This window comes from Chrysochloris asiatica, unplaced genomic scaffold (assembly GCF_000296735.1).
Source record: "Chrysochloris asiatica unplaced genomic scaffold, ChrAsi1.0 scaffold00025, whole genome shotgun sequence".
NCBI classification, from domain to species: domain Eukaryota; kingdom Metazoa; phylum Chordata; class Mammalia; order Afrosoricida; family Chrysochloridae; genus Chrysochloris; species Chrysochloris asiatica.
Genome location: NW_006408543.1, coordinates 214,432 through 230,498, shown reverse-complemented (window position 1 = coordinate 230,498; position 16,067 = coordinate 214,432). Strand labels below are relative to the sequence as shown.

The 16,067-nt window shown below is 58.9% G+C and overlaps 2 protein-coding genes across 2 annotated transcripts; both read left to right on the top strand.

Moving 5' to 3' along the window:
* The first annotated feature begins 3,759 nt into the window (after nucleotides 1-3,759).
* Nucleotides 3,760-5,288, top strand: CRIP1 (cysteine-rich protein 1 (intestinal)). The gene is made up of 4 exons (XM_006839474.1): nucleotides 3,760-3,799; nucleotides 4,775-4,869; nucleotides 5,116-5,173; nucleotides 5,248-5,288. Exons 1-4 carry the CDS (start codon nucleotides 3,760-3,762, stop codon nucleotides 5,286-5,288), a joined length of 234 nt encoding a protein of 77 aa, XP_006839537.1.
* A 2,642-nt stretch (nucleotides 5,289-7,930) lies between these two features.
* Nucleotides 7,931-15,411, top strand: LOC102822263 (chromosome unknown open reading frame, human C14orf80). Its single transcript, XM_006839592.1, has 8 exons — nucleotides 7,931-8,086; nucleotides 8,180-8,258; nucleotides 8,640-8,842; nucleotides 9,155-9,322; nucleotides 10,661-10,759; nucleotides 12,382-12,468; nucleotides 13,356-13,535; nucleotides 15,079-15,411. The coding sequence occupies exons 1-8, from the start codon at nucleotides 7,931-7,933 to the stop codon at nucleotides 15,409-15,411; spliced, it is 1,305 nt and encodes a 434-aa protein (XP_006839655.1).
* The last annotated feature ends 656 nt before the right edge of the window (nucleotides 15,412-16,067 follow it).

The window sequence follows — 16,067 nt, the reverse complement described above, 5'->3', positions numbered from 1 at the left end:
TGAGTCTAGTCCACCCTCCCTAGGACATGGGGGGCTATGGGTCTAGTGCCAGCGACTGGTTCCTTAACAGGTTCTGTGCTTGGAGAAGTGGCCTGGGTATCAAGATACCCCCAAGTTCTAGTGGTCCTAGTGTGGGTGTGGGGAAGGAAGAGAGCTGGGGGCTGATCAGCACTGGCCGGGGGCCGAGCACTAAGGTGTGGGTGGTAGTCTCCCAGGTTCTGGAGGTGGGAGGCCCATAACCAGCCCAGTGAGATCGGAGCTGAAGATGACTCCTTGGGGTTTTCAGGCCTCAGCTCAGGGCTGGAGGCCAGCCAGGGTATATGTGTGCCCCTTGGGGTGGGGCTGGCTGAGGGAGCTCCCGGTTGGCTATGCCCTCCCCTTCATTTGATTTCTGGTTTTGTCCAGAATGGGAAATCTTTCTGGTAAAGGGTAGTCTCCAGTCCCCTCCCCCACACACACACTCAGGTCCAGCCAACTCACCCTGGGGCTGGACCTCCAGGCAGACAGGGGGTCCCAGGAGATAAGCTGCTGAAAATAGGCCCTGGGAATGTCTGTGTCCCTGACTCAGCCGAGTTGGAGGAGGTGTGCTCTGGGAAGCCTGGGTCCCACATGCTTATCCAGCCTGTGTGCTGGTCTTAAACTGGACTTCCTATTCTGAAGGGGCTTCCTATCAGCTCACGTCCACACCTGTCCACCCTAAACAGGGACTGGAGTGTCAGAGCCTGGGCAAGGACAGGGGACTTGGTGGGGACCTTGAGGCTATCCCAGGTGGGGTGGGGAGGGCTCCTAGAAGGGCAGAAGCATCCCCGTGGGAGTGGACGGCTTGTAGCCAGCAGGCTGGAATTCCTCAGCGGTCACTGTAGACTAAATCCTGCCTTTGGCAGCCCTGATACCTCACCAAAACGTGCTATATGGGTCCTCTCGGGACTCCTCTCCAGAATTCCAGGGAGCCAAGAGGGCGGGGCAAGAAGAGAAGGTCTCAGTGGGGTGCACCCCAAATCCCAGGACTCAGGCCCTGGGGTGTCCTCAGGTAGTCATGGTGGGGAGGGGAATGTTCTTGGGAAGGGAGGAGGTAACCAGAGCCCAGCATAGCTGTCCCTGGCTTGGTCAATGTTGGAGGAGAAGGCAGCCAGGGCCCAGGGGTGACATGAGCTGTAGGAGAAAGCACACTCTACCCTGCTTGTTTAGGCAGCAAATGTGGGTCTTGAGCTGGCCCAGGTGATCCTGGGCCCAGAGCAGAGACAGGTGACCCGATGACACTGAAGAGAGAAGGCTTCTGAAGGGACTGGCAGGTGAATCCCAGATGCGGTGGAGGAAACAGCCCTTCACCAGCCAAAACCCAGGAAGCTCAGGTGGCGGAGGGTTGTAGCCCCCACCATCGGACTGGGTGGGGAACACAAGTCAAGAGGGGCTGAGAGGTAGCCTCTCTGTGGTTGAGGGTTTGGGGGTGATTGTGTGTGACTATGTGTGTCTGTGAGTCTGTGTATGTCTGGAAAACTGTACCAACCCAGAGGGCAAGGCCTTACAGTGCTTGCCCATCCTTGGCATCCTCCTCCCCTACCTGTAGCCATGGCAACAAGAAATAACAGTGGGGAAAGTCAGACAGGAACTCATTACCCTTTCTGACTTTCCTCATGGTTATTTCTTGTTCAAGGGGGGCCTCCCCTGTAGGCACGGAGGGTTGGAGTCCAGAGTGTGGGGACAGGACCATTCCTGGGTTGCTGCCCCACTGCCCCAGCTCCCCTACAAAGTACCCAAGCTAGCAGTTGCCAGGTGGGGGTGTTGGTTGAACAGAAACATGTGAAAGAGACTGTCATCCCCACATACACACACCAGGGACACACTTGGAGATACACACCCATCTCATCCCCAGCCCCTAACACACAAAGAGACAGACACACACATACAGAGACACACACTGCATCATCTCCCCACAGACCTGAGTTTACCCTCGAGTACCCTGTCCTGTGGGGGAAATCCCCCTAACCTGGTGCCCAAGGACATCCATTCCACGCCACTCCCCATCCCCCAAAGGCAGATTCAGTTTTCTTCTCTGTGTAGGACCTGAATTGTGACCAGCCTGTCCCCAGCCACACCTTCCCTAGGTCCCCTCCATCTCAATGGCCAGTTTCTGCTTGGCTGTCTCTGGCCACTTCCTAGGACTCTGCCTCTTTCCCCTACTTCCGTCCACATTTCTGTGTCTGTCTGCCCTGCCTTCTCCTTCTGCCAGCCCGAGACACCCTGACCCTGGAAGAACGAAGCAGGAGCATCAAGTCAAGGGAGACTGAGGGACAGGGTAGACAGGGAGGGGGTCAGGGTGGCTGTACCTCCAGAAAGCACAGTGGTGCCTCATGTGACCAGGCGGTGCCTGGTCTCCTCAATCCAGAGGTGTGACAGAAAGTCTCATCTGGAAAAGGCTCATACGTCTGCCTCCAGGGCAGTAGACAGCTAGAGCTGAAGGGCTTGAGGTGGGTTTGAGAGTAGATGAATTCAGGGTCCCAGCAATGGCCTAGGCTGTCTGGTCAGAGGATGGTGCCCAGAGATGACGCTTTGTTATTTGAGATGGGTGTGTGGACACTGGTGGAGGGGCAGGAGGAGCTGCTGGGAGATTGTAGGGGGACAATTGGGGGCCTAGGTGTGTGGGTGAGTCCCAGAAACAGTGTGTGTTCATGCGGGCACCATTCCTAAGGGATCCTTGGTGGGGCAGTGGGCTTGGAAGGTTAGGAGAAGAGTAATGTCACAGAGCAGAGATTTCCTGAGGAGCTGAGGGAAGGACCCGAGGTACGGAGCCATCTGGATCGGCTGACCATCCTCCAGGTCTCTCAGGGGAGGGTGGGAGGGATGGTGGGCGTGACCCTGTAGCCAGCCCTCTCCACCCTGCATAATTCCTGGGGATCTGCACAGGATGGGGTACTGGGTCGGGCTGGGGTCCGGCAGTCTCCGCCAGGCACCGAGGAGGCGCCACTCGGTCGGACTCACCTCCCCCGCAGGGCAGATTTGAACCGCTGGGCACCGGCGTTTCCTTGTCTCTCGCCCCCGTGCGGCCGTCTGCTGCTTGTCGCAAGCCAAGAGACCGCGGACTCAGAGGGAGGAGGCTTGACGCCCCTTCCGAATTCCCTGGGGACGTTCCCCTGCGGTCCGAGTAAACTTTCCGGGAAGGGGGAATGCAGAGTCTGGCTGGCCTGCGAGGTGGTGGTGGGGCATGTTTCCTGGCCTGGCAGTGGGCAGGAAGGCAGAAGGGGTGCCCTCTCTCTGTGGGAGGGCGGGGTCAAAGCGTGTAGGGGGGGGAAAGTCTGACATGCTGATTTGCGTGTATTTGCATTTTAGAGGGGCTTGGCCCCTCCCCGGCACCGGAGGATTTGGGGGCTTGAGCAGGTATCGATGGGCATGGGCTATGCCTCCCTACTCCCGGGAAGGTCCCTTGTTTTCCATCCTGGACCCTGGCAACTCCAGAGCCTTGGGCAGGGACTGGGCATGACCCGCTGGAGAAGCCCTGTCCCGTCTCCGAGTCCCCAGAGATCCTCTGCGCTCTCCCTACCCCCAGCCGAAGGGGGTTGGACCAGATGACCTTTGCCGCCTCTGGCCTGGATCCGAGGTCCCGGAGGTCCAGGTCCCAGACTTGGATGAGGGGCGGGGAGCGAGGGGCGGAGTCTAAAGGGGGCGGAGGCTCAGGCCCCTGAAAGGCGCGGACGCGGCGAGGCCCCGACCATCCGCGCAGTCCTTCCGCACCCATCTCAGTCGTCTTGGTCCGGTGCCGCCATGCCCAAGTGTCCCAAGTGCGACAAGGAGGTGTACTTCGGTGAGGCTATCCCCGGGGCCAAGGCGCGCCTCGACGTGGAAAAGCGGTCGGACACTGTGGCTGGGGCCACGCAGGTGGCGGGAGCGCGGGGTTGGGCACAGGCCAGCGGAGCGGAGACCTCAACCCTGCCCGCGGCGGCCTAGGGGTACTGAGACGTCGAGTGTCCCGCTGTCTGGCTGATTAGGGTCTCCCAGGACCGCTCTCATTCTTTCTCTGTTTGTCATGTGTATCCCTGATTCTTGGTCTTCCCCCAACCTCCCCCACCCCACCCTGTCTCTGTATCTCTGTTTTTGTATGTCTCCATCTCTGGCATGTTTTGTCCGAATCACTGTACATTTGTCTTCATCGTTCACGGTCTTTTTTCCCGTCCCTGTGTCTCTCGGCGTCTCTGGGTCTCCGGGTCCCCGGGTTTCTCTCCCCTACTCCCCGGGCGCGCCCTGGGCGGGGACCCAGCGAAAAGGAAGGAACGCGGGCTCCAGCGCCCCTCCCAGGGCTAAGTAGAAACAGACACGGAAACGAGAGCCCGAGGCAAGAACAGGGCGCGCTCCTCTATCCCTGCGCTGTAGGGAGCCGTAGGCCAGGGCCTGCCCCCGACCGCACCCACGGGGGAGGGGTGCGAGGAAGCGGTAAAGTCCCCTAACAGCGCGCGCCACAACACCAACAGTGGTAAGCGAACTAGCATTGGCCTTGGGCTGAAAACCGGATAGCCTGACCCCAGGCCACCTGCGCAGTCCCCCTATCACCTCCCCACCCTGTCTTCCTCCTGTCCCATCGGGCCATCTGGGACCTGCCCATGGCTCAGCACCGGCCTCCTGTCTGTACTGGCTGGATTTAGCGAGATGCTCACAGGGTCAGGCTGAGAGAATGACCACTTGGTGGTCAAGGCCCTGGACAGAGGTGACTGGAAGGGACGGGAGGCGGGTGTGAGAGGTACCATGTGGTGAGCAGCGTCTCATGCCCGTCTGTGCTCTGCAGCTGAGCGGGTGACGTCCCTCGGGAAGGACTGGCATCGGCCCTGCCTGAAGTGTGAGAAATGTGGAAAGACACTGACCTCTGGGGGCCATGCCGAGGTGAGGCAGGGGCTGGGCCACAGGCCTTGGGTGCAGAGCTCAGGGGGAGAGTGGGTTAGGGTCTGGGTTGGAGGGTTACCTGAGGTGGGGGGTGCCGCGATCTGGGAGATGTAGAGGGGTGCAGGGCGCAAGGGGAGAGTGGGTTAGGGCTCCCACCGAGGATAGGTCTGGGTCGGAGGGTCACCTGAGATGTAGATGGGTGCAGGGGCACAGGGTAAGGACTGTCCACCACCCTTCTCTCCACAGCATGAAGGCAAGCCCTACTGTAACCACCCCTGCTACTCCGCCATGTTCGGGCCCAAAGGTATGTATCCACGACCTGTGACCCGTCCCCCACAGCCCGTGACCCTCCCTAACCTGCCGACCTTTTCTCTGCAGGCTTTGGACGGGGTGGAGCCGAGAGTCACACTTTCAAGTAAATTCAAGTACCTGCCCATGCAGCCCAGCCTCACCTTCCTGCCTCTGACTGCCTTTTGCCTTCAAGCATGTTGGGTGGGCAAAGGCCACACTCCTCCATCCTCTAGGTGCAGACCCCACCCCCTGATGGCCTGCTGACCCTTCAGACAGATGCCCGGCCTTGTCCCCTGGCATCCACAGCTCTCCTATAGCCCTTCACACCCTCAATAAACTGCAGATATTCTGAAGGCCAGTGACCTTGTATATATGTATGTGCTGATCATGTGTGCACACGTGAGGATGGACTCAGCTGGGGCTGACCTGGACCTTTTCAGCATCCACCCTTCCTGCCTTGACCATGAGCAGGGGTGGGTGAGAGTTCAGGCCATCTGGACAGGTTTTGGGACCAGTGCCTACAGAAAACCAAAGCTCTCCCACCATCATACACACAGTCTTGCTAGTTCTGGGCCTGGTGAGGACAGCACAGCTTTCCAGGCTGGACCACGGGTGGCCTGGGATGCGGAGGGGAGGGTGGTACAGGGGTGAGGCAGCTGCAGCTCCTGCAGTTCTCTTTTTGAGAGACATTTGAGGTTTTGCCCGCTCCTCTCCCACTTCCTGCTATACACCTCCCCCCAACCTCTGTAGAGTGGCCCAGCTGCCTAGAGAGCTCCACCCTGCGCTACACACTGTACCCCGTTTGCTCTCATTGTAGGGACTTACCCAGGGGGGGATCTGAAATACTGAGTTACCTCGTGGATTGGGGCCTTAAGGAAATTCCCCTGTCAAAGCAGACAGCATGAGCTGATGGGGCCTCTGGGCCTCCTTCCCTGACAGGACCTGTCTTGGCTCTGGATAGGGTGGGGGTACTGGAATCCTGAGCTGGAAAGGCAGTGCGCATGTGTCGGGGGTGGTGGGGAGGGGTTGTGATTGGTAGAATTCCAAGATGCGGAAGTTGCATTGGACTGGAGATTTGGGGGCTTCGGGTACAGTTGGTGACCAGAGCTCCTACTGCAGGGTTGGGGGTGATACAGAAGGCTCGCCGGCTCTGAGCATGCTGGGGGCAGCAGCCTGAGCCACCAGACTGCCATTCTCCCTAGTCACTGTCACAAGGAGAGCAGTGGGCAAGGTCACAGGAGAGAGACAGCATCCTAGGCAGTGTTGTGCATAGGATCGCTATGAATCAGTACCAACTCGATGGTTTCTAACAACAACAGGCATAAGGCACACGGGTGCCAAGGTTCTGAGAGGGAAAGGGCTCACAGGGTCCAAGGACACGAAGCAGGAGTAAGCAGTGTGGTCTGTATTCCCAAGGCAACAGGGAGTGTGGGAGGACTGACGCTGGGCTGCAGTGTGCAGGGAAGGAAGGGCCAGGCTGGAAGCCCACGGCATTCCTGGCCTGAGCTGAAGGTGGACTCTGGAGGGGCACAGGCAACTGCGGTCCAAGTGGGAGGGCCCGTTTGATAAAATCTGTGAGAGAAACAGCCCGCTAGGAGTGGGATGAATGGGGCTGTGGCCAACGGGTTGATGGGTTGTAAGGAGCGCTGAAGGGTGGGGCAGGAGAATGACGGCTGGTGGGCTGTGAGCTTCCTGTGGGCGCAGCCCTGATTAGGAGGGTGGAAGGCTCATGTCCAAAGAAGACGGGGTTTATTTCTTTCAGACCCCTTCTTTCTGTTGTTCGCCTCCTTTTCTTTCTTTCCCGCTCTTCTCTGTCTTCTTACAACCCTACTGAACTATGATCTACGTACCATAAAATTCACCTTTGTGATTTGTATCAAATTTGCTGAGTTGTGCAACCAACACCATTAATTTTGGAACATTTTTGTCACTTCCCAAAGTCCCCTGACGCTCTTCTGGTCACTCCCAGCCCTCTCCCCACTCTTGCTTAGTGTAGCCCTTGTGCCTTCTCTGCCTTGTAACACACAGAAGTGTGTTCAATCTCACTGCTGAACAAGGTCCCATTGTGTGGATAGGTCATTTTGTTTACCCATCTATCAGGCTTGGGTTGTTTCGTTTTGGCTATTATAAACAAAGCTGCCATGAACTTCCGTGTGAACATGTGTGCTCATTTAGCCTGGATAGGTTCCAAGGGATCGCCACGAGTCAGCATCAACTACACACAACTTACAACAAAAATTATTTGAGTAACACTGTAAATCGATGTTTAGCTCTGAAAAAAAAGAAAGCCAGATTTTGCAAATGGCAGACAGGGAGCGTTGGGGGGCTTTGGGGAGCTGGAAAGCCACCAGTCACCTTCCCCTCTAAGGGCCCACTCCCCACAAAGGCCGTCGGGGCTGCCCGCCCTGTCCCCACCGCTGGGGCAACGTAGCATGTCCCCACAGCCCTGGACCACGTCGCAGACTGGTAGGAATGTCAGGGACCCGGCAAGAATAGGAACCTGAGGGTAGAAAGCCAGATGCGTCACCCCATTTCGCCCCCGCTCGGAGCCCGGAAGTGCGACCGTACTAGGTCGAGTGGACCAAACGCCAACCACTGATTGGGCTGCGGAAGTAGAGGCGGGGCCGGCGCCACTATTGTCAGCAGTGATTGGACGCTAAGACCAAGCCGGCGGTGGTGATTGGGTGTTGGAACCAAGTCAGCGCAGTGATTGGACGCGGAGATTTGGCTGCCTGCGGCGGGCGATCCGAGCAAGGCGGTTGAGCGCAGCATGGGGCGGCGGCGGTGGCGGCAGCAGCGGGGAGACTGCAGGGTTGGGGTCCGGGCGGAGGCCCTGCCAGAGGCCATCGCCGCACTGAGCCGGACGCTGCCCACAGGACCTAGTCCTGAGATTTTCCGTCGTGCCAAGTTCGACCTCCCGGAGGCGGTAAGGCCCGCAGGGCGGGCGACAGCGCGAGAGTGGGGCCCGTTGGGCGCGGGGAAGTGGACCTCGCAGACCGCCCGCCCTTTGTCTCCGCAGGTCCCTGCTCTCTGGCAGCTGCTCTTTCACGTGCTCTCGCAGGTCCCTGAGGATTGCGCTACCACGTCTCTAACTCCGGGTAGGTCCCTCCCCATGCAAGTCACGCCCACGCAGAGACCACACCCTCACCGATAGGCCTCGCCCCTGAAAGCCCCAAGCTATGACCCCGCCCACCCCGTAGGCCCCGCCCTTTGCCCGCCTCTGTATACTCCCCTAGTTAGCCCTGCCCCGCCCCTGCACACTGCCTGTTTCCCAGGCCCCGCCCAATAGAGCCCACCCAATTAGCCGTTGGCCCCACCCGCTTCATTAACCTTAGTTGTCTGCTGGCAGCCCTTCTAAACCAGGCTTCTCTTTGGGGGTGAAGTGGGGTCCTGGGAGTGCTGTTGGAAGCCTGGCGGTGAGAGATCAGGTGGGATCTGCTTGGTGCGGCCCCTCTGAACTGACTGCCCTCTGTCCTCAGAAGCCCAGGTTCGCTGGGTGAAGTCAACGCTACGCTCCCAGGGCTACCCTCGGCCAGCACTGGCTCTGCTCCCGGAGGATGGCACCCAGGGCAGCCGTGAACTCCTGCTGGCTCTGTCCTGGCTCCTGGCCCGTGGCCCCCTTCTTGAGCGAGTGCTGACCTGTACCCGAGTGCGGCTGGGCGACGAGATGTCTGTGTGCGAGGTGGGTACGAGGTTCAGAGACTGACGGCTGCAACCCGTTGAACCCTTGTCTCCGTGGTGGTGGCTAGAGCTTCAGCGCAGCTGCCCATCCGCGTCACCCGCCGCCTTAGCCCTAGGACGTTACAGGTGGTCATTAGTCCTGCCCTGTAAAGACCCCTCTGCCCTTCTTCAGAGCCGGGCCCAGTCCCAACTTCTTTGACATTCGAGACCCCACAGCTCTCATTCCAGGGGCCCCTTCCTCTTCCCTGCATCCGGGTATCTGTAAGGCCTTTGCTGGGGGTGTGGGACAGGCCTGACTCTTCCCGACCTGCAGTGTGTGGACCTAGCCCGGGGCAGGGCCAGCCTTGACCAGCCTACAGCCTGCAAGGACTCCAACAGCTGCCTCGACGTGCGCCATGTGCAGTGGCTGATGGGAAAGCTGCGATTCCAGTGGCGCAACCTCATCTCCAGCCACCAGGAGCATTGCGCTCTCCTGAGCAAGGTACTGCTGCCTTTCTGGGGTCTGAACAGTTGGGGCCTGGCCTTGGCTGGGCTCCTGGGTTTGGGTACTGTTATGGCCTGGTGTCTTAGGCTGGGGTTGGGACGTAGCAGTTTGGGTTTCGGCAGTGCTGGTGCAAGAAGGACCAGCAGGGGGCAGAAGCCAGGTTTCGGATGTGGCTGTCCGTTGAAGTCTGTAGCAACTTCAGACTCTGTCAGTGATGGGTGACAATGTCGTGGGACAGCGCGGGGCAGATCTTCAGGATGGTCCTGGTGAATGTTAACTTTTTCGTCTAAGGGTGAGTTCATTCACGGAGGCGCTGGCCCTGGGGGCAGCATCACCAGAGTCCACTGCTCTGTGTGGTCAGCCTGGTTTAAGCCTCATGAGAGGACCATCTGCAGGATGGTCGGAAGGTACAGACTGCAGAGGGGAGAATGGGGTGCTGGTCTCCCCTGCCCTGGAGCACGTATCTGAGGCAGAGGGGCCCGTGTTTCCCACCCGTATTTAGGGTATCCTCAGAATAGGGTTCTGACTCCTCTATCCCCATAGCCCTGTAAGACTCCTGGGGTCCCCTGTGGGTGGTATTCCAGGAGAATCTGCTCAACTGTGTGGTTTTTCACAGCTGACTATACCTCATCCGGTGTGGTTGTCAACATCTGTGAGTTCATGTTGGCATTGGCCAAGGCCCTAGCTGGGAGGAGGCCTGGAGTCCTGAGCACCCCAGAGGAGCCTGGTGTTGACCTGGGCACTGAGCTTGGGGAGCCCACTGTTGTTCCTGAGTGCTCTTTAGGGGGTCTACATGGGCAGGGGGGTCACCTGAAGGCTGGCAGGGAAGTCAGTTGCTAGGGGCCTGGCACTGTGTCCAGTGTAAGGTTAGGGCAAGGCTACGTGGCCTTCTGGAAGGGTCCTTTTGGGAAGCCCCTAGCCTGAGACACCCCTCTTAGCAGGTGCCTATCCTCAACTGTGACTTTGTTGTCCTTTTCTGAGGTGACCAACTCCCTCTAGCTCTAGGTCCTGATTCTAGCCAGCTTTTCCTTAAGGAGAAACCTCAGCTGGGTTGCTCTCTAGGACCCCCTGCTCCGAGACAGTTGGTCCCATGCCTCCTCCATGGGCCTCCACTCTCTCTACTTACCACCTGGCTCTCCACCAATGGGAGAAGCTGGGGTGCCTCTCTTCATGGGCATTGTACCCTGGCTGGGATGCTGGGTGGGGTGGGGACACCAAAGGTGGGCTATCCGACCAAGGGAGTTTATGGTGGCTGGAATACCTCCTTCTGCACGGAGCCTCCTGTTGTGACCCTGCGTAGATGTCTCCACCCAGTCTGGGGACTGTCTGTTTCAGATTCACCAGTACACACGGGGCTGCCACAGTGACCGGAATCTGTGCCATCTGTCTGTTGCTGAAGTGGAACTGCTCAGCGACCCAGAGGTTGGCAAGCAGGTGAGGTTGGGCTGGGTCCGGGAGAGGGTGCTAGCCAGCAGGGGATTTCGTGGGGGAGGAGGAGGGCCGAGCTGTGTGTATCTTTTCCTGTTTGCCAAATTCACCATCATCTGACATGGGTGAGAGGCATGTGTTTGCGGGGTGTAGCTGGGCAGGGCCCACAGGAATGTCAGAAGCACATGGCAGGGTTACTCTAGCAGCTCTGCCCACTGGTGACTCAGAGGAGGCCCTCGATGTGTGGGCACAGTGTTTTCTAGGCAGGGCCCTCCCGGGGCAATGGTGCTTCAGGGTCCTGGACAAAACCTTGGTGGAAGCCATGTGGCCTTCCTTGACCTCTGTCCCCGTCTCAGGTCTCAGGCCTGCTGAGCACTAAGGGAAAACTGTTGGGTGGGCCTGGCTCGAGGCTCCAGGCGTTGTCCTTCTTGTCTGGCCACTTCCTCCTGACCCTGTGTTCTCCCCTTCTCTTTCTCCACCTTCTGTTCTTCGTCTTATGCTGTCCGTGTGTCAGCACCATCTCTCCTAGGCTGGACTTCGGCCTGTCCTGGGCCTGCAGGGGTTGGAGTCGGGTGGGGAAGGGAGAGATGCCACCCATGGTTGTGTGGACCTTGCTCTCTGCTTGTGTCCTGGCCAAATCCACTGGGCCCATTTGCACAGGGCCTGTGTTTGGCTCTGGCTGGTGCTGCGGTCCTACCCGAGTGTCCCAGTGTGCCCTTGGCTCTGATCCTCACTGAAGAATAACTCAGTGGGGCCCAGATTTCTTGCCCTGGTGTCCCCCGGGTCCTGCCTTGGTGGCAAGGCGTGTGTCAGATCTCACCTGTGGTGCTGGTGTATGGGCCATAGCCTTTCAAGGTTTTGGAGAAGGTACTGGCCTGTCGTGGACCAGCCTGCCTGAACATAGGTCCCAGAAGTTTCTAGAATGCCCAGTGGCTTATGTGTGAATGGGGAGTGGGCTGGTGGGCAAGGGGAGGCACTAACCAGCTCTCAGGTGGGTCTTGATTGGCAGTAGAATGGGGTGCTGCAGCCGTGGGTGTCCTTGGGTGAGTCCCAGGACTGAGCGGGGCTGCCTGGGAGCTCTGGGGCTTCCCCAACTCACGGTGAGTCTTTGCTGGGGACCCCTGGCCCTTGGCCTAGCAATCTAGCAAGTGAGTGGTCTTCTGGGCCAGTCTCCAGCGTTGCTGTGGGCTGACTTGGCTGCCACCTTCCAGCAGGCTCCTAACAGGTTCTCAAGCAGGTGCTCACTGCCCCCCCCCCAGCAGAAATGGGTTTGTGAGCATGTAGGACAGCAGTGTGTGTGTCCCACTCTCCCAGGCTGCTCTGCGCTAAAAATCATGAGGGGATGGTGGAGCCCACTGTGCCCCTCCCCGGTATTCACCTCTGTCTTCTCTGCCCCAGGGCCCTGGTCTGGTCCTTACCTCCTTACCTGGACCACCTCAGCTTTCTCCCTGCCCCTGAGACTTCCACCCTCTTCATCTCACCGGTCTGGGCCTCAGTTCTGGTGTCAGGAGCAGGCCCAGTGTGAGACCAGGCGGTGGGTGGGGGAGAATGGTGACTCTTCCCTGAGGCCTACTGGGATGTGAGGGTGGGTGTGGGCCCCTGTCCTGACTGACCCTTGTGGCTCGCAGCTGCTGCAGAGGCTGGAGTGTGAGAATGCGCGCCTGGAGGCTGCCCTGGACTGGTGCCGCCTGGAGCCAGTCTTCTGGAAGTGGACGGTAATGCCGCCCCTGCCCCCAGCCGAGACCACAGTGACTGGGGGGGCGGGGGCAGAAAGTCAGCTGGAGCCCCTGGGTCCTCACCCTTCCCTTTGGCAGGCTCACTTTACAATGAATGTGCAGGACCAGCTGTGATTGCCACTGGAAACGCTAGACGAGGGGCCTTTTGGGCAGTGTGGGCAGCCAGGAAGTCCTTGTAGGGGCAGGGGCATACTCGGGTCTCTGGTTCCCCGGTCAAACCTCAGACATTTAGACTGAGTAGTGGCCATTTGGTCACCAGTGGCAGGCCCTGCACATTTGGTGCTGACCGCAGCTTGTACAGCCAGCACAAGTGCTTCAACCTGTTGATTCTGCTGATTCAGCCAGCCTCAGGTTACTCCAAGGGGAACAAGGGAGCTGGCTCAGAGGTGCTGGGAGGAACTTCCTGTGACAGCTCGGGTGTCCATTCTGGGTCATAAACTGATCGGAAGTCCCCAGGCCTGAAGAGTGGTGATGTCAGAGGTGCCTCCAGGGTGCCTTTGTTGCGCCCACACTGAAGCCCCTTGCTTACCTAAGCTTTGTCTCTCTGTAGTGGCTTCTGAAGGTCTCAGAGTCCTGGTCACCCTCAGATCTTATACGGTTGCGCTGGTCTGGCCTAATTGGGCAGTTGGTGACCTGGGACTGGTGGGTTACATAGCTTTGCTGGGCCTTTTCCTGGTAGGCTGGACATCAAGACCCACGTGGGGCCACCCGGGGATGCCTGCCACTAGCTCAGACTTCTCTGGCCTTTGGGTCTCCATGGCTTAGGGTCAGGGGGCTGATGTCCCTCATCCCCTGTTTTCTTGGCCCCCCTGGTTACGAAGCCGGGTGACCTGTGCCGCTGTTCTCTCACTTGGGTTTCTCTGCAGGACACAGTCCTGGATGCTAGCCCCCCAGGCCCACCTGACACTGGCTCACAGCCCACATTTCTGCCCCGCATCTCTGACCAAGGGACCAGGGGGCTGGAGCTGTTGGCTTGGGAGCTGCAAGCTCTGCAGGAACAGCTGGGGGCGGCTGTGGAGGCAAGGCGGACAGCGTGGGCAGTCCAGGTGAGCCCACTCACCCACTTGGTCAGCAGTGCCTCTTGTGCTATTCTTCCCAGAAGCTTGTTCCAGGGGCCGGGCAAGCACACTAGGAGGGCCACACTATTCAGTTTGGTTCAGCTTATGAGGAGGTGATACATTTACCTGGCCCCAAATTCACAGGAGTGGAGGCCCTGCCCCTGCATGTCCCATCTCCAGAGTCTCCCTGTTGAAACTTGGGCCTATCTGCACCTGAGTCCACCCCACCCATGTAGTCCTTCTAGCTGGATGGAGCTTGCTTTGGGATGTGGGTGAACCAATCAGAGGCTTGCCTGCCTTCTTGGGGGCACAGAGCACTTTCTGTCTGTCAGTTATGTTACCTTATAAGGCTGTACAGTGACCAGCTGGCCTGCCCAGACCTCATAGGTCTCTCCAGAGTGGTGGCTTTTACCCTGCTAAAGGTGCCCTGGTGGCACTGTGGGTTAAATATTGGGCTCCTAAATCCATAACCAGTGGTTCAAACCCACCAGCACTCCTTAGGACAGAGAGATGAGTCTGTCAGTTCCCATAAAGATATTTGGTGTTGAGTGCCGTGAAGTTGCTCCAACCTATAGCGACCCTGTATAGAGTTTGCGAGAGGGGCTGGTGAGCTGAAACTTCTGACCTTATGGTTAAAGTGACTTTGCAGCCCTGTGCATTAAGCCACAGCAGGACTCCTTAGGAGGGAGATGAGTCTGTCTATTCCGGTAGAGATATCCAGTGTCTGAAGTCCTAGGGCTCAGGTCTTCTCTGTCTAGTGGGGTAGCTGTGAGTCGGAATTGACCCGATGGCAGTAGAGTGAAGACACCACCCCCAGGTGTTAACATTTGCTGCTTCGTTATTTTTTCCGAAGCATTCAAAGAAAGCAGCTGCAGGTGTGATTTTTCTCCCCAAGTCTTCATTGCCTCTAAAGTGCAGACTGTATCCCTCCGTGCTTGCCAGCTAGCCTCACCCCAGCCAGGTGACTGCAGCTGCTGACCGCTGCCCAGGGGCCACCATCCTTCTCATGCTCCCATGTGCTTTGTTGTTAGGGCAGCACGGGGCTGGCTTCTTGGCCCCTTCCCCAACAGGACTTGGGGACACAATCTTGAAGGACTGCAGGTATGGTGCCTCTCAGCCTGACCTTTTCGTTTTGGGTGGCTGCAATGAGGGTGCATACCACATGGTAGCAGCCAACCTCTTCAAAGCTTGTCTTTAGCGGTGGCCCCTGGACTAGCTGTCCACATAGGCAGGAAGTGCCTGGAGGGTCAGCTGTCTCAGCCAGAGGACAGAAAGTGGATCAGGAGGGCTGGCCAGGACACTTGGGTGCTCGGGGGTGGTGCTGAGTTCAGACTGGTCCACTGACTTAGGGGCTCGGGTGGTAAGTAAGGGAGGAGAGGTGCGGGATTGGGTGGGCTGGGCCTTTTTGAGCTGGTCCCAGGGTGAAGGCTGGCCTGTCAGTCCTCTCTGGGGTGTGACAAGGGGACACGAGGTGAGGGTCCTGGTGGCATGACCTGCCCTCTGGCTTATGAACCTCCCCCCTTTTCCACAGGTCCTGGCCCGGGAGCCCGAGTGGAGAGCTGCAATGCAGACCACAGAGGAGGCTGTGGAGCGGGAACTGGAAGTCCTGCGGCAGACCTGGGAGCAAGGGGCAGATCTAACCCAGCTCCATGGACTGCACCGGCTGGTGAGGAGTGAGACCGGGGCTCTGCCAGGTTGGGGCCTGCACGTCACCGAGGCAGTTGGGGCACTGAGGAGCAAGGAGGCCTGCCTGGAGGCAGCGCTGGGCTGGCTTCAGGAACAGTGTCGGCAGGAGCTGACCAGACTAGTGGGTGCCCTACCAGAACTCCTCTGGATCCCGCCACATGGACACTGGGAGCCCTAGATGCACTGTCCCCCATGGCTCAGCCTGCCCCCTCCCCTGGGCCGCCATGGAGTCTCTGAGCAGGACATGTACTCTGGGTGGGACTGTCCGGACTTTGGCCTCCTCAGGGGTCACAAGAGGCCACATTGGGTGGGCTCAGCTCATGAAGGCCTCCCTGGGGACAGGCTTGTCTTACCTGTAGGAGCCCGGGCTTCCCTGACTGAGGTGTCCGCCCTGTGCCCTGGTCGAACCCACAACTGTGAGATGTGCCTGATGTGTGTGTGGTGGGGGGTGGGTGGGTTCTGGGTGAGCGCCCTGGTGCTCTGCTCACTTCCTGGGGGCGGCGTTCTGGGTGGAGGGGAGCCCCAGGGACAGAGAGGCTTTGTTGTTTGGGAAGACTGCTTTGCAATCCCAGCTAGGCCCTGACAAAGGACCATCTGTGTCCTGGGATGTGCCCCCTGCCTGCCAGAGCAGCCCTCTCCTAACAGCGGCCCCACCCCCCACCAGCAGGGACAGGCAGCCTGCCTCCCTCCAGCCTACTTCCTGTACCAAAGCCGTCTTCCTGGGCTGTTACGCCCTTGGTCTCAGCCAGCCCAGGTAGCCTGTCTCTGAGGGTGGACACAGCTGGTCACCACTGCTCCCCAGCCTCTTGTCATGCCTGGGCCTCAGGCAGGGGA

Excerpts from the sequence above, each read along its gene's own strand:
- CRIP1 (XM_006839474.1), top strand. The coding sequence starts at position 3,760 with ATGCCCAAGTGTCCCAAGTGCGACAAGGAGGTGTACTTCG. Across the intron at positions 4,870-5,115 it reads CCTCTGGGGGCCATGCCGAG|CATGAAGGCAAGCCCTACTG; the intron begins GTGAGGCAGGGG and ends TTCTCTCCACAG. Across the intron at positions 5,174-5,247 it reads CGCCATGTTCGGGCCCAAAG|GCTTTGGACGGGGTGGAGCC; the intron begins GTATGTATCCAC and ends TTTTCTCTGCAG.
- LOC102822263 (XM_006839592.1), top strand. The coding sequence starts at position 7,931 with ATGGGGCGGCGGCGGTGGCGGCAGCAGCGGGGAGACTGCAGGGTTGGG. Across the intron at positions 8,087-8,179 it reads AGTTCGACCTCCCGGAGGCG|GTCCCTGCTCTCTGGCAGCT; the intron begins GTAAGGCCCGCA and ends TTGTCTCCGCAG. Across the intron at positions 9,323-10,660 it reads ATTGCGCTCTCCTGAGCAAG|ATTCACCAGTACACACGGGG; the intron begins GTACTGCTGCCT and ends TGTCTGTTTCAG.